Source organism: Centruroides sculpturatus, unplaced genomic scaffold, assembly GCF_000671375.1.
Source record: "Centruroides sculpturatus isolate CEXI.00-Female unplaced genomic scaffold, Cexi_2.0 scaffold631, whole genome shotgun sequence".
Lineage (NCBI taxonomy): Eukaryota > Metazoa > Arthropoda > Arachnida > Scorpiones > Buthidae > Centruroides > Centruroides sculpturatus.
Genome location: NW_019384946.1, coordinates 443,366 through 460,081, shown reverse-complemented (window position 1 = coordinate 460,081; position 16,716 = coordinate 443,366). Strand labels below are relative to the sequence as shown.

The 16,716-nt window shown below is 28.8% G+C and overlaps 1 protein-coding gene across 1 annotated transcript in view; it reads left to right on the top strand.

Annotated features, from left to right (window-relative positions):
- Positions 1–16,716, top strand: part of LOC111632205 (zygotic DNA replication licensing factor mcm6-like) — a 39,131-nt gene that overhangs the window by 9,353 nt on the left and 13,062 nt on the right. Inside the window, exons 2-8 of the mRNA XM_023376582.1 lie at positions 5,418–5,580; positions 7,569–7,708; positions 7,973–8,085; positions 10,905–11,050; positions 13,987–14,134; positions 14,389–14,530; positions 14,574–14,661. Of these exons, the coding sequence (XP_023232350.1) occupies positions 5,418–5,580; positions 7,569–7,708; positions 7,973–8,085; positions 10,905–11,050; positions 13,987–14,134; positions 14,389–14,530; positions 14,574–14,661 (940 nt within the window). The remainder of the gene's footprint in view (positions 1–5,417; positions 5,581–7,568; positions 7,709–7,972; positions 8,086–10,904; positions 11,051–13,986; positions 14,135–14,388; positions 14,531–14,573; positions 14,662–16,716) is intronic.

Below are 16,716 nucleotides of genomic sequence, written 5' to 3'. Positions count from 1 at the left end.
AAAGGTGAGAGTATAATAACAAAGATAGAGAGTGGGCAGAAGATGCCTAATGTTGCTAGGCAGTATGGCGCGAACAGGTGTACAGTAGGCCGAAATTCAATCTTACTGTATTTAAGAAAAATACAGTATAATCAAGAAAACTCAAGCAGCTAAAGGAGTAACAAAGATCACATCTGAGATATTAATTTAATTACTTACGAAAAATCCTGAAGAAGAGAGAAAAGCAATCGACATTAGACAGATTCTTTAACCCTTTCAAACGGAAAAATCATGACTATTAAAAATGCAAGACTATGTATGTATGTATTTTTATTATTACATATAAATAAATGTAGTAAGAAAGTAGTATATATTTTTCATTTTTGGGGGTCTCCAGAACGAATTAATTAAATTTCCATTAAAACCTATGGTAAATCGATAATCGGTTAACAAACAATTCGGATAGCGAACAAAGTCTTGGAACGGATTATGTTCGTTAACCGATTACCCACTGTATTTTTAAAACAAATTTTATCACAAATTTTAATTTTGATTACTATTATTGTATTTTAATATAATATTAATAGGAATTTATTATCTTCAACAAATTTAAGATTTATTATAAACACTAACAGATACCAACAAGTACACTTATTGGAAAAAACAAATGTTTAAATTTGAAAATGTCTCTTTATACTTTGTTATTTGAATATCTCAATAATATGTTTGAAAAGTGAGTGTGTAGTGTTTAAATTTTTAAGATTTTCATTGATCATCCATTTATGTATCAAATTATCTGAAAGTGATAAAATATTAAGTCACAAAATACATTTTATATAATTTTAATTAGTCTTTAATTCCTTTATATTTAATATATTATATTTTGTACAAATACATATTAGATAATTCTCTTGAAGGGTTATCACACAATTGAAACCAGTGTTGTGGAGAAGGAGTCACTGGTGTCAGATGTTTTTGGGTGGAGTCTGAGTCGGTAAAATTCTTTCGACTCCAACCTTGAATTTATTGGCCTATTGAACCTATGAACCTATTGGCTATGAACCTATTGGCAAAATGTGAAGTGTGAAAAATACTGTTTAATTAATCTATTAATATCTAAATCCAAAGAAATTTCTTAAAAAACAGAAATTTTGATAAATTTAGATATCAAAATGATATTTACTTATAAAGGCCATTTCATACCAAAATGTTATGCATATATCATGTGACATGTTCTATACTTTCAGAAATTGCTTTTATTAATTTAAGGCCCATAAGTGACCAAATGGATAAAGCTATCGAACACTGGTAGCTGGTTGTGGGATTGTGCCTCATCAAGCTGGCCATATGGAGTTTTCTGTGTTTTCTTCACATTAGTAACATCTAAATAGGGACAGGTTTTCATAAAAGCCAACTCAGGAGGTAACCCCTTGGCAGAATGTCCTTGTGTTTCATTGCCATAATCAAAAACACCAAACCTATTAATTTAAACAAATATATTCACATCATCTAGAGAGTTCTACTCGGTATATAATGTATACCAAGCTTGGTATATTTTTGCTATTATTCAACAAAAAATTAGAAAACATTGCACAATACTTGACTGACTTTGCATTTGTAAAAAAAATAACTTAACCTTTATTATTTTGTCGTAGTTCATATGCTACACAAAAAAAAATTGACACTAAGTAGCATGTGAGTCACTTCAAGAAGCAAATGACTTTTTCAATGTATGAGTGTATTGATTGATTGATATTAGATAATGCAACATGAGGGAAATCTGCCAATCAGGAAGTGTGCCTGCTGGGTTTGTGGGTTTTTAAGGAAAACTGGACTTTCTTTAGGCATTATTTATGTGGAAAAAACCCATCGAACTTCACTAGCCAGCATGAGCTGACTACCAGTGCTTAGGGATTAAATTCACTTAGCCACTGATGCAGCATGGGTATAGGATTGAGAACGATGTACCACTTGTTTCTAGGTAGAAAATTTTTTGCAGCAGTCTCTACCAGAATTTGATTCCAAATCCTATATGGAATGCTACCACTCAATTGTCTGAGTGCTAACTTTCCTGCCAAAAGAATTAAAATTGCATTTGGTACTATTGGTTATGATACTTTATTTTAAAAAACTGTAGATAATTAATTATTATAAAATGGCAAAAAGGCTTAAATTTGAGGGTAGAGATGGAAGTTATAAAATGTTCATAACAAGTAAAATCTTCCCTCTTAAGATATGACACATGACTACTCTCTATCTCCCCACCCAATTGACCTTTAACCATCAAAATTTCAGAGCATCAATGCTCTTTATACACAAGCTACCAAGCCAAATTTAGTTTCTTAATCATTACCCCATCCTGAGATATTAAATGAAATAGACATCAACACAATCACATCATACATACATATCCAAGGAATTTTTTCACTTTTTCTTTTTTTTTACTTTTTTGGGTTCAGGGTGTCTCAAAATGTAAAGATTTGCAAAAAAAAGAAAAAAAACTTGACACGATTCCAATACTTTCCCATGTTGTGTATATGTAACAGCCAGGAAAACAAAAGTTTATGGTATTGCTTTGATGTGCCAAGCTTATCTTTGCCAAAGAGAAACTCCCAAGAAGAATTTTGACTTTCATTTCTGCTGCCATAATTTTTACTTGGCACAATAACTTTTTACACCTCAGATGTTTTTTGAGTAATTTGGCTAATTAATGTTTTCACTGCATTTCTATTGGCTGTGATTATTTCTATTGGCATTTATGATGTTTATCATTGCTTCTATAACATTATTTGATCTTAAAACAGTCAATAGAAGAACAGTGAAAAAATAAAACCAAGGTCAGAATCTAACTGCAAAAAACTAAAAGAGGGAGAGAAAACTGCAAAATATAATTAATAGGATTGTTTCAGCTCATTATTCACTGGTTTAAATTCTGGAGATAATGAATATATGCATCTGTTAGAGGTGACTGGTATTTTTTCCCAAAATTCATATTTTAAATTCTGTTACCTGTATATATTTAAATTTAGTCAAGCATCAGTTGGAAATCAACCACTTTTGTAGTAGCAAGAGTGGGAGAAATTATATAGACCAATTTACTATATCATTCATCAAACCATTGTTTTTTTTTGCATTTTATTGTATTTAATTTTTTTCTTTAAAAATATTAAATTTAAATTAATTTTTAATAATTAACTAATAAAAGTGGAATTCTTTTGGCTGATTAGCTTTTTCAAGATAAATTTGTTATATATCCATTTTTGATTCTCACCATCAATTTTAGTACAACTTTTTATAGAAAAATTTTACATAAAAATATTTGGGTACTTAGTGGTATCTTTCTTATAAAAAGAATCATAATGTGACAATTTAAAAAAGGATAAGGTTGGAGTTGCACATTGCAAATTTGCCAGAGTTGGAATTGGAGTCAGACTTTTTGCTTACTGACTCCACCACACTGATTGAAACCATAGTTGCCATATTTTCAAGCTAAACTGCATTTTGGACCCTGGTGTTAAATGGCCCTTATCAGTTAGATGATCATAAATTACAGTATATATAAGGCAAATAATGCATTAACTATGTTACAAGACTTATACAGACATCCATAAACCTAACTAAATCTAAATATCACTAAATTAATAATAATAAAATGCTAAAAAAACTAACTCTCAGTAACATACCTAAATCATACAGCTATCGACAGCTTTACAAATTATGTTAAACATTTTTAACAAAAACTAAAACACCATATTACACTATACAACAAATAATCAAAAACATGTTGTTTCACATTTATTATAATAAATCCATTTTCTTCTCATGCATCAACAGGACTTAATTATTTCTTCTAGATGAATCACTTTTAACATATATTGCCTGTTGTATGTCTTGATTACAGCTATTATACTGCTATTTTATCTTTCCCATCTGAAGTGGTATGCCAAACTATTACACATTCATGTACAGGTAACCCCCATATAACACGGTAGTTACGTTCTAAAAATTGCCATGTTATGCGAATCCGTGTTATACGAAACAAAGAACTAATACGAAAAAGAGGGTTAGGTTCCAAAAATTAAAAAACATGCTAGTATATTTTCATAATTAAATTTTTTTAAGTGATACATATTAATATAAATTAAACAATGTTTTCTTCGTCATCACTAAAAACACTATTAATTAACCGAGAGCGTTTTCTTTTTGGCAAGTTATCCTTATCCTCTGAGCATTTTTCTGCATTATCTTCAGATCCATGCTTTACCTTTTGCAAAATGTATGTAATTTTAGATTGCTTGCTTCTAGTTAAAAGGTCTTTATAAATTTCCTTATATGGTGCTAAGCACTTATGAAGAATAAAGCAAGTATGGAATAAGGGAAAAACATTCGGCAACATCAGAAGCAGAAGCGTCGCGATCTGGCAACATTGAAACAAGTTTCGAGAAGGACCACGTGTATCGACAGAAGGCGAGAAGAGAAAATTTACATACTTAAGTACTAATAGTTCACGAAAATAATAATTTTCCTGAACTATTATTACTTAAGTATGTAAAAATTTATTACATTTCATGTTGTATGAGGGTTTTACCCAATTCTCGAACCGTGTCAGAGTGAATCCGTGCTATAAAAGTACCGTGTTATACGGGGGATGGTACCAATTCTCGAACCGTGTTAGAGTGAATCCGTGCTATAGAAGTGCCGTGTTATACGGGGGATGGTACCAATTCTCGAACTGTGTTAGAGTGAATCCGTGCTATAGAAGTGCCGTGTTATACGGGGGTTACCTGTATTACCAATCATGTATGTCACATTTGGGTTTTATTACTTTAATTACACTATGTACCAAACTGCTATCTTTCAATATCTGTTCATTATTTATTATCCACTATGTAAAAGTAATTCTTCATTTATAACATAACCCATTCTTCAGGTTACATTATAAATTAAGAAATACTTTTACATATATAGATGAGAGATATTGAGCTCAAAGTTCATAAGGCTCTTGTGTATGTGACCTGCTGGGCTTTTGCAACATAATTGTATTTTTTTGTTTTTTGTCTTCTGCCATTATGCAACTTCAATTAAGCTGATATTCATGATGAACGTTCAAACTAAACTTTAATGAAAACATGAGAATAAACTCTACATTACTAGTTTTTACATATTATTAGCATATATTATTTCAGATATCGGGTATGTTGTTACTCACCAGGCTTAAAGCCTGCAACTCTTAAGAAAAAATGTATGTAACCTCCCAAAAACCTACAAAGTTATCTTGCATTTTGCATCCAGTAGAGGTTGTTCATGTAATGTATATAGTTAATTTAATCATACAGTTTATATTAATAGATATCGAAAAGTTATTAAAATATTTTTCTTTATATTTTTATATTTTAGTATTTCTTATGTAGTTTAATAATAATAAATATAAATTTTAGAGTTAGAGAATTAACAACAACAAAAATTGGTGGGCTTCTTCGCATTTGTGGTCAAGTTGTCCGAACTCATCCTGTACATCCAGAATTAGTTAGTGGAACATTCACATGTCTTGATTGCCAGACTGTTATTAAAGATGTTGAACAGCAATTTAAATATACTCAGGTAAGAGAAAACAAAATCATTTTAATAATTTTTTAAAATTTTAATAAACCATCATAAATTATCTATAAATCAACATGATAACATCTTAAATGGGTTTTTCTGTGCATTGGAAGTCAATTGAACACAATGTACTGGGCATCTGGCAAAAAGACCATTCATATGGAGTTCTCTGTTTGTTGTGAAACTAATACTGGCAGTTAGAGACAGCTCTGCAGAGAGCTGCCTACCAAACAAGAATGCCTATTACAATGGCTGTTAATGTCAAATAGCAATCAGTTTGAGGGGTGTTCTATTTTGACACTGCAGCACATTCAGAGCCGTGGATGCATCTATCTTTTGACTTTCTTTTATCCTTTCAATAATTCTTTTCATAAAATCATCTATGTGTGGCATTATTACTGTTAGTATCATACAATAAAACAGTAAAAAACTGTAATTTATGTTAAACCACAACAGAAATAATGTCATGTCACAGTGTGTTTATGGAACTTGTATTTTGCTTAAACTTGTGTTTTTTAATACACCCTTTGTCAGAAAAGTTTCAGGACAAAGCTCGTAAAAAATAGAAAATTGCAATTACCAAGTAATGATACTACCACTGGCAAAGTAGTCCCCTCAGCTATCTACACACAATTTCCAACGTTTCTGGAGATCTTGGAAGCAAGCAGAGAAAGCTTGTCACAGTCTGTTGGATGTCTGCAATATCTTGATGAAACGTCCTTTTCAGTTGCAACCCTTTGTCGGAAAAGTGTGATTTTTCTTATTTTCACAAATCAAAAGCAACTGATGATTCATCAAGATATTGCAGACATCCAACAGACTGACAAATGAGCTAACAAGCATCACATTTGAAGCTTTCTCTGCTTGCTTCCAAGACCTCCAGAAACATTGGAAATTGTGTGTAGATAGCTGAGGGGACTACTTTGACAGTAGTAGTATCATTACTTGGTAATTGCAATTTTATATTTTTTACGAGCTTTGTCCTGGAACTTTTCTGACAAAGAATGTAGAACATTCAACTATGGCCTGGGTATTTTATTTTCTGAAAACATTGACATAGATTTTCTGCTGTTTATTACTTTTCCAGCTCTGCTGTATATAACAGAAATAAAGTATAGAGATCAGTCAAAAAATGACTTTCCAAGATTTTAACATTTTTGAATTTGGGACTTTGAAATGTCAAGAAATGCAAAAAAAAATTTGAGGATTTTTTCTGAATGTATGTATGGTGGGTGGTGGCATGATTCTGTTCACCCTCTTTGAAATTTAACTCCTGGGGTTTTTGCCAAAAATTTCTGAAATTTTGCAGGGAGGGTTCTGTATTGGGAATTAATGTATTAAATTTAGGTGGTTAAAGGTTGACAGGGTGGGGAGATAAAGGTGATACTAAAAATAATTGACATTGGATATCGATATTCACGTGAAGTGCATTCCCTAAATGAAATTTCTGGAACCACCCCTGCATAGAATACAGTGATACATAACTTACTTTTCTTGCAATAAATACTGATTCTGTTGACATAAACTTTATCTTCAGTTGTCTATTTAAAAAAAAAAAAAAAAATGGGTGAGTGTGTAGAAATTAAGTTGCATTTTAGATTCATGTAAATATGAATCAGAAAACCATAAAATTTTGTTTACATGATAACTAGATAAAAACAAGTATAAAATACTACCAGTTTCAAGAATGTACTGTGTAACATTGAATGTTTTATTCTTTTTTCTTCAAAACTTGAACAAAAACTAAATTATCAAGGAGCATGGAATGTGTAAATAAAATATATTCTTTTAAATACTCTATAACCATAGTTAACAATATGCATTTTTTATTGTAAAATATACAAATATAAAACATGTTTTGGTGATCATTTTTAAGAAAAAAACATTGAAAAACAAAAATTATTCAAAATATTCTAATTTCAAGTTTGTCACAAATTGTATTTTAATGAAGGATTAAATTTATAAATATTTTCTGTTTTTTATTTTAGCCAACAATATGTCATAACCCTGTTTGCAACAATCGTTCACGATTTATGTTAGATATCAATAAATCTAAATTTGTAGATTTTCAAAAAATACGAATTCAAGAAACGCAATCAGAATTACCTAGAGGAAGTATACCAAGGAGGTGTGTTGAGTAATTATACTAATCATAATATTAAAATTGCAATTGTAATGTTTAGTTTTCTTAATATTTTATCATAAAGATTCATTTTTTTTCTGTAATATTATAAAATAAATAATTTTAAAAAATGTAATCATTAAAGAGATTTTCATACAGAAATAAACAGAATTTTTATAAAATAATTCTTATATAGTTATATAACCAATATTGATCTATTATATACAAAGTAATATAACAAGAGATTTATTTTCAATTTTTTTATTACAGTGTGGAAGTTATTGTTAGAGCTGAAGCAGTTGAATTGGCTCAACCAGGTGATCGCTGTGATTTTACTGGTACATTAATAGTTGTACCTGATGTTAGTCAACTTGCTACACCAGGTAAACCTTAGATAAAATTTAGAATATATGTTAACCCGTTTTGGTCTATGAATGAGTCTCTCACACAAAATTGTTTTTCTGTAAAAATTGAAGGATGAGTTTTACTTATAGTTTAACCTGTTTTTCTATGAAGCTGGATGGTTGATACATTGATAGTTGATATAGGACTATAGGAATGAAAAACTTTATTTCCATGGCTAAATGGCATGCATTGCATATTTTGATGTTTTGTAAAATGGCTGTGAGCAGAAAGTTATCAGTCAATAAAGCTTTTGATTTTATAAATGTTAATACTAGATCAAAAATGCATAAAATTACCAAACTAACAAGGAGAGGACACAGCTGGCTACCCACCGATTTTGATCAGCTTGGACATGGTGAAAGTACATTGAAAATGAACAAATACATGTCCAAGGTTTTCATCCATTGCACCTTGCAAATATAAATTTTTGATGTTTGAAAATTCAAACGTTTGTAGTGAATGGTTATAAGCCATTATAGACAATACATTCCGTAAGCACTGCAAAACATAGTCTGTTAAATGATCATTAAGTAGCAGTAGCTGTCGAACAGGTGTTCTTCTGGCATTGATTCCCAAAAATTTTTTTCTAAATTTTTTATTTTTAATATTTTTTACTTATAATGCAAATGTAAAAATAATAGAATTTTTACATTTGCATATGCATAAACATTTTCATTTTAATTATGTAACAAAAACATTAATTTTAATACTTTTATAACGTTTGTAAAATAAATTTATACTTTTGTAATAGATTAGACTATTGTCAATAACAAGATGAATGCCAATGTTCTATTGTTTTCTTTGTTAATAAAACTTTTAAGCCTTGCATTTGAATGAGCCATAGTTGCTAGTTCCATGAAATAAGTAAACAAACTTGTTTTTGATTGAGAGGACCGTAATATTGACAGCAGAAGTGGGATATATATTTTTACAAGTTTCCCAAAATCCCTGTCACTGCTGAGAAAGGTTCAAGGGCATCTATTATGGAAAATATAATGGATCTTTAGAAGTTTTTAAATGATTATATATTAACATACATATAACTGTTAAAAATTGATTAAGCCTGTACAAGTTGTTTCAAATTACATAATTACATATACCTGGGAGTATTATTTTCATTGACTAGACAATTTTTACAGGTTAAAAATTATAGTATTCATAAGACTCAAATTTTATGTTATATGTGGCCTATTCTTTCAAAAACTAAAATTCATTTTGCTCATATTTATATAAAATTATTTTACTCAATGATTTTATCTGTACTAATTATGCTGCTCCTGTATGGGCAATTACTTATGACAATAAAATGGAAATTGTTCTTGCTTTATATCTTCAAAGAATTTTTATGTTATACTTTATGGTATAATAAAGTATAACATGTTATACTTTATTATACCATAAAGTATAACATAAAAATTCTTTGAAGATATAAAGCAAGAATAATTAACATATAACATAAACATTCCTATACGTTGCTATTGGAGTTTGATGTTTCTAGAATATTGGTATTAATAATAAAAGCAACGATTTCTTTCTGGATTTGACTGTTGAAATTACAAGATAACAGTTATGTTAAAGTAGTGTATAAATTATGTTTAATGATGGATAATTATACATATAACTGGATATTGTCATTGAAAAATTTGTTAGATCAATATGATTTCTCATTTCTATGGTTGTTTCAAGATCCTCATTTCATCAAAAGTTATCAAACATTAATTATAAAAGTGTGTTGCAAACAGAGCATACAAGAAGATTGGTCTTTGTTGAAAAAGAACAAGCATTTTCAATTATATCATATTTTTAAAACAACTTATATGTGTGAGGATTATTTGTTTATGGACATAAATTATCATATGAAACAATTAATTCTACAACTGAGATGTGGTCAAAATTATATTTTGATGTATAACAGTAGACTAATAATAGACCCCAAAAGAATTTGCAGTAACTAGTTTGCAAACATATGAAACTTGGAAACATTTATTGTATCAAATTTGAAACAAGTAGGAAAAAGAATTTGACAAGATTTAAATCCTAGAAAGATATAATTAATTTATTACATTTTTCAAAAAATTATTTTTGTGTATTTTATTTTGTTATCTTTAATTTGTTAAAGTTTACATAATATGTATAAAAATGATTATTATTGTGTTTTATTGTGTAGTACTAAGCTATTATATTAATTTGTTAAATTGTATTAACTTCAGTTTTTATATAATACTTTTAATCCCTAGTAACATTCATGCAATAAAGAATTGAATTGAATTGAAAAAACTGATTACTGAAGCTGCTATGATATTTGGATGTTGCAGAATTCAGCTCTTATTTCAGTTTTAAGATTATTTAGCAATGGATTGATGCTATTGAAGAATCTTTACAGATATTTTTCTGACTACAATATTCATACAGTTGCTACATTTCTGTAATTTTGATAAAACAGTTCCATATAAAGAGTAAAATGTTGAAGTTGATTATTTAGTTTTCACATTAGCAATTATCTGTTCTCCCATTGCCAATTTACTGTTGACAGTTAATAGTAAGCATACGATTGTTGTGAATATTACACAGTCTGTAATAACAGTATTAAACAGAAATTAGATTTCTAATTTCAAATAAACATTAGTTTTGTTTTCATAATGTGTATATTAATAATGATTGCAAAAAGTCATTATTAATTTGAAACTTGTCTTTGTAGAAACTTGAAAATGTTTTATTAAAGTTAATGTTCATTTTGAATATTCTGAATGCACAAAAATATTTAATTTTGTATTAATGATGATAATTATTTATTTAGGTGTTCGTACAGAAAGTGGTATTCGTCATAAAGGTATGGAAGGATTTGAAACTGAAGGTGTCAGAGGTCTTAAAGCTTTGGGTGTAAGAGAATTATCTTATAGAATGGCATTTCTTGCCTGCTCAGTCACACATTCTAATTCTCAGGTAAGAATAGTTATATTAGAAGACAGTTTTGTCTTATTCAGAATTTGATAATACTAAAATAGTAACATAAATTAAAAAACTGCATACACGGAACCTATTTATGGTGTGATAATGCAACATTGAAAAATATTGAAAAAACAAATGTTTTCGAACCCCTTCTGGGCTCTGCATCAGGTTCTTAACTGTTCCTGGATGGATATTCGATTAACTAATGCTGTTTAAATAACGCTCGATCATAAGTTTGAAATGATTTACAAAAAACTACGTCATGCATGTGCAATGAGTCTGCCTACCTGGATACTACGAGTGGCTAGTGCGTGCTGTAAATCAACTCTTGCCAATGACAAGACAATCTTTTCTTTAAAATTTATGCATATGCTTGTGATGGAGGATTTAAAGATGTGCCTCTAACCATTTGAGGTGTTCATTGGGAGGTGCAGCGAGGAGGAGATTGGCCTGGTATTGGCTTAGTATTTTGCCTTCCTTCAAAAAGTTGGCTACTATGTCTGGATCTGTGGCATAAGTAGTGAGGGCCGTGGAGGTTCTCCAGTCACAAGTATCTGCCTGATGTTATTGAATTCTGATGCCCATGGACTGTTTAGTAGAGCCTATATATATCAGGTCCCTATCACATCTTTAGGCACTACTAAATGGTCCATGGGCATCAGGCATTATATGTGCCAAAATTGTAATAAATCTATAAGCATGCAAGCAATTAGAGCAGCACATGGTTTAATGATCAGCAGAAAAGAATAATTGTTTACCAGATAATATCTCGAAAGTTCAACTTAATTGAAATAAGCATAGACATTTTACATGAACACTTTTAAAATAAACAATATTTTTAATAACTTTTCATATATAACAAAAATTAAATTTGATATTATGTCNGATAATGGTTTCTAGTATATACGTTTCTTACATGTTGCTGAAGGAAACGATGCTTTATCTTGTAAGCCATTTAATTATCTGCCGGATAACTGGAGCAGATATTCACTAGTATATCCAATCGTTTAAATATTCAATATATCTATATAAGTAAGTTGTATTCGGTAAATATTTAATATATATTCAGTAAATAATCTGAGACAACGCGTATTTAATAGACCTATTAATTCCAAAACATATTCATCGAGTCTGCATTATTCTAATATTCATACGCGCTTTTCAATAATAGTTAGAGTATATTCAATAATAATTATTTTTTAGTAGATTTTTATGAATATGTACAGAATTCCATTTTATCGATTATTATCTTTACACTACATTCAATGTAAATACTAAATATACTGAATAACGAATATGTAGTGAATATCTACTGAAATTTTACGTATTCAGTACATAATTTGAATCATTTTAATAAATATTCAGCAGGTAATTTCAAATGTATATTCGGTATTCAGTGTGTATGCGACAGATAACTTAAATCAATACATATTCAGTAAATATTCGTACGTAATCTGAAAGATACATATTCAGTATTCAGTACAAATTCAGTAAATAATTCCGTATTCAGCACATATTCAGCAGATCTATTGAATATAGAACATACTCAGATAATTGTAATTCTCTTTCATATATCATAAATTTTCTATTTTATAAAAACTAAAGAATGGCCTAACTTGGTAAAAAACTAGATTTATTCAAGAAAAGAAATTTAAATTATTGAAGATATAAAGCGTTTTGAATGTATAACGTATGCAAAATTTTACTTTCGATATAGATTTATATAAGAGATTTTTTTCTAAGAAAGTTTTCCTTACGTTTAAAAGAAATATTGAATGGGTTGTATATATATATATATTTTTTTAAATTGTGAATTCCGTAACTCTTTGACGTCTCCAGTTTGGATTTCCGGAGATTTTTCGTATTCTGCTCCTTGCTTTTCTTGAAGAAGTAGGTAATGTGGCAGTTGCTTGGTTAAAACGGAAGTTACAAAAGTTTACAAGATTTTTTTCCAACTTTTTTTTTCTTTATTTTCTGAGTAACCAAGACAAGACTTGTTCTATCTCTGACTGAAATAGTTTTTGTTTCGCTTTGAACTTATATTTAAAACATGAAGCATAGCATCACAGTCTGAAACAGAGAACTATGATCAGACGGAGCGAGTCAACATTCTCGACTTACTCCGAGATAATTATAAAGTAAAACATCTTAAATTTCACTGAAAAATTAAGATAATTTATCATTCTTGAATTTAAAAAAAACAATTATTTATCTTTCAGTTTAAATTATTTAAATATTTATTATTATTATTATTTTTTAATTCTAATGATGCTGCTTAAAATATGAAGTTATAACCTTATTCTGTGTCTATTACGATTTTTAGTCTTTCGAAAAGAAAATGGTACAAAGCACTCAGAAAAGTTTGTGATGTCATCGATTATCAGTACATGTCATCACTTCTCAAACTACATTGGAAGATGTTTATCCTCTTTGTCATCAAATTTTATTTGTAGTCTACTACATCGAAAAATTTGGAAAGTTTTCTTTATTTTTTAGTTATTTAAAAATTATTTGAAATAATTTTTCACTCACCATACTTATTACACCAGTTTTTATCTATTTAAAATCAAAGCCAAATGATTGCAGGCTTACACCAATATAATCCAGCAATTGTTTAGCTTTAGTATATGACCTTCAGGATTGGATGTTTTATATTTGTCTGTTTAAAATTTGTAGCTATGTAATGTATTGACTCTGAAAACTTTAAAGATGCTATTAATGGTGTAATGTATAGAGCAACACCATTTAATTTTTTCAGTTTACTGTAGAGTTATTATATGTTTTGAGGATGCTATTTGTGATGTGTTTTAATTTTCTATAGATCATTAAATTTATTATTACTGTACTTTTTTATGCAGTAATAAATAAATACTATATATAAAAATTATAAATTATTTTATGTTAATGTTTGGTTGGTTTTTAACTTGTAGTTTGGTGGAAGAGAACTGACATCTGAAATGACTGCAGAAAACTTAAAAAAACAAATGACTCCTCAAGAATGGGAGAAAATTTACAGCATGAGTCAAGACAAGAATTTATATAACAATTTACTAAACAGTTTATTTCCAACTATTCATGGTAAAATTTTACAGCTTATTATTTAAATATTAAATATGTTAAATAAATATTTAGTAGATTTATAATTTAAACATTATAATGTATAACAAGTTGTATATTGTGTTATTTTCTGGTTTTTTCTTCATTACTTTTTATTAAATTTTTAATAAGGTTTTTCTTAGTATAGGTATTAACTGCATACTACTTTATTAAAGTATATCTTTTAAATAATTGAAAAATCATTTATAAGAGAGGATTAAAAATTTGCTTTACAGGAAATGATGAAATTAAAAGAGGAATTTTATTGATGTTATTTGGTGGTGTGCCAAAAAAGACAATAGAGCATACAACACTTCGTGGTGATATTAATATATGTATTGTTGGAGATCCGAGTACTGCTAAAAGTCAATTTTTGAAGTAAGTATAAACTTAATGTGTAATATTTTAGTTCATTTAAAAGAAATTATATTTTACAACATTTAGATAAAACCATCTTTATAAATGAATCTTTTGGAGATATTTTCATTCAGTACATTTATTATTTTACTGTAGGATTATAAGTTTCCAATGTTTATCAATTTTTGTCTAATATTTGTTTATTAATAATAATAATGTATGTGTATATATATTTATATACACGTTATTATTATCTTATAATATAATTGGATGGGTTGATAATAATAATAATAATAAGCACAGATCCCGAATGGTTAAGAGTTGAAAGCTGAAATTTGGTACACAGTTAAGGTAAGCAATGCGAATGCTCACTAAGGTATTTTTGGAAATTCTCCTCCATGGGAGAGGGAGAGGGTTACAGATTACCCTGAAGAACTCTGCTTCTACTGTACTATTTTAGATGTGGTTTTTTGCATTTTTATAGGAAATCAAACATATTTTAGACTTGTCTACAAATATCTCTAACTAGCATTCCCTGTTGTGGCCTCTCCCACTCTTATATACATAATGAACAATTAGTTCAAATTTTTGAAGTTCTATAATTATTTGTGGATAATCCACGTTGTATGTGGAAACCTGTTGTAATTGTGAAACTCCAAATAAGATTATTATTATCTTGCATGATTTTCTGCAATCTTTCAATGAGTTTCCTTTTCAAAGTTGGGTTTATATTCGATTGGGCAAATATCTGGTCAGATTCAGACATGAAATAGATTTGTAAAAATTTAGGAATGTCTTCTATATCAGGAAGTAAACTGCCAATCAAATGATAAGCTTGACCCTGGATATTAAAAGTAGGCATGAAATTCTCTTCTCTTATTTCTTTGGCTCCAAATGCTGTCATTTGAAATAGAGTGTTGTACTGTCTAGAATTGTCTAAGAAATGTATAGAAAGAGGATCTGTTCCTAAAATTAAATTTTTAATGAAATCAGGAGGTTCTTCAAGTTGTTCAAGAACAATTTTCCCTGCTGCACAGCAAAGTCCAGGAGTTTCATCATACCATTTTTTGGCAAAACAATGATCACGTATTTTGATCATTTTATCTCTCTCATATCCAAATTGTCATTTTCAGGATAATAATCAAAAGCTGATTTGAAACATAAAAAATTCCTCACTGTACACATTTGATTCTGAGCCGAATGAATTCATTGCTCTTCCAGTCTTTGAGACTGCTCTGCTGTAGATTCACGTTGTCTACAATTATGAACAATAATAGCTCTAGAACTTTTTCTTCCTTTCCTTCCTCTCACAGCTCTCGGCATTATTTATCAATCAATCTCAAAAATATTCACTTGAGATAAATTCAATAACTATTTTGAATATTTTGTACAATTACCTGTAGAAATTAATGCATAACAATTCGAAAACCCACCATAAGTATACATAGTGCCATCTAGCGTGATGATGTCACTTTTTTTTTTAATTTCTCGAAGATTTTGCTAATTAACTAATTATAATTTAATGTTAGTTCTTCAAATATAATAGTAAACTTCAATAATAGACTTTACTTATAGACAGAAAGTACTAATAGATTTGTTTTCATCTAGTGAAGAGAGAAAGAAATAGACAGAAAAAAATCCATTGCAGTTTTATTTAATTAATAAAAAATCTGTAGGTTTGATTAGTGGTAAACATTGCAGGGATCATAAAGATGCTACAGTTAAAATATGGTAATGATTGGTTCAGTAGTTTTCATGGTTAGTGGTCACAAACAAAAACTATGTTGTCTATATAGTAGTATAGATTAGTCTTGGAATAAAGGGATCTAATTCTTGCATCTGGTGAAAATGGGTAAGATTGGCTATAATCTAATAATTCTAATCTTCACATCATTACTTTTTGCCTAAGCAACACCAGACTCATCTGCAAGTAACTAAATAAAAGATAACATTTGAACTTGACTCCTTATATGTTGGAACAATGAAGTGTAACTGTTCTGTTCTTTCTGTTTTCTAATTAATGTTGTATTTAAGATGAGGTTATGAATTCCAGAAATATTTAAGACTGTGAATTTTTAGTTACTATCTTGCATTTTTAAGTTTTTTTGGCAACAATGAAGTTATTTATCTTAATTTATTTTTATATTAGATGTTTATTTTTATTTAAATTTATTATTCATATTTTTTATAATTTATATAATATTTTA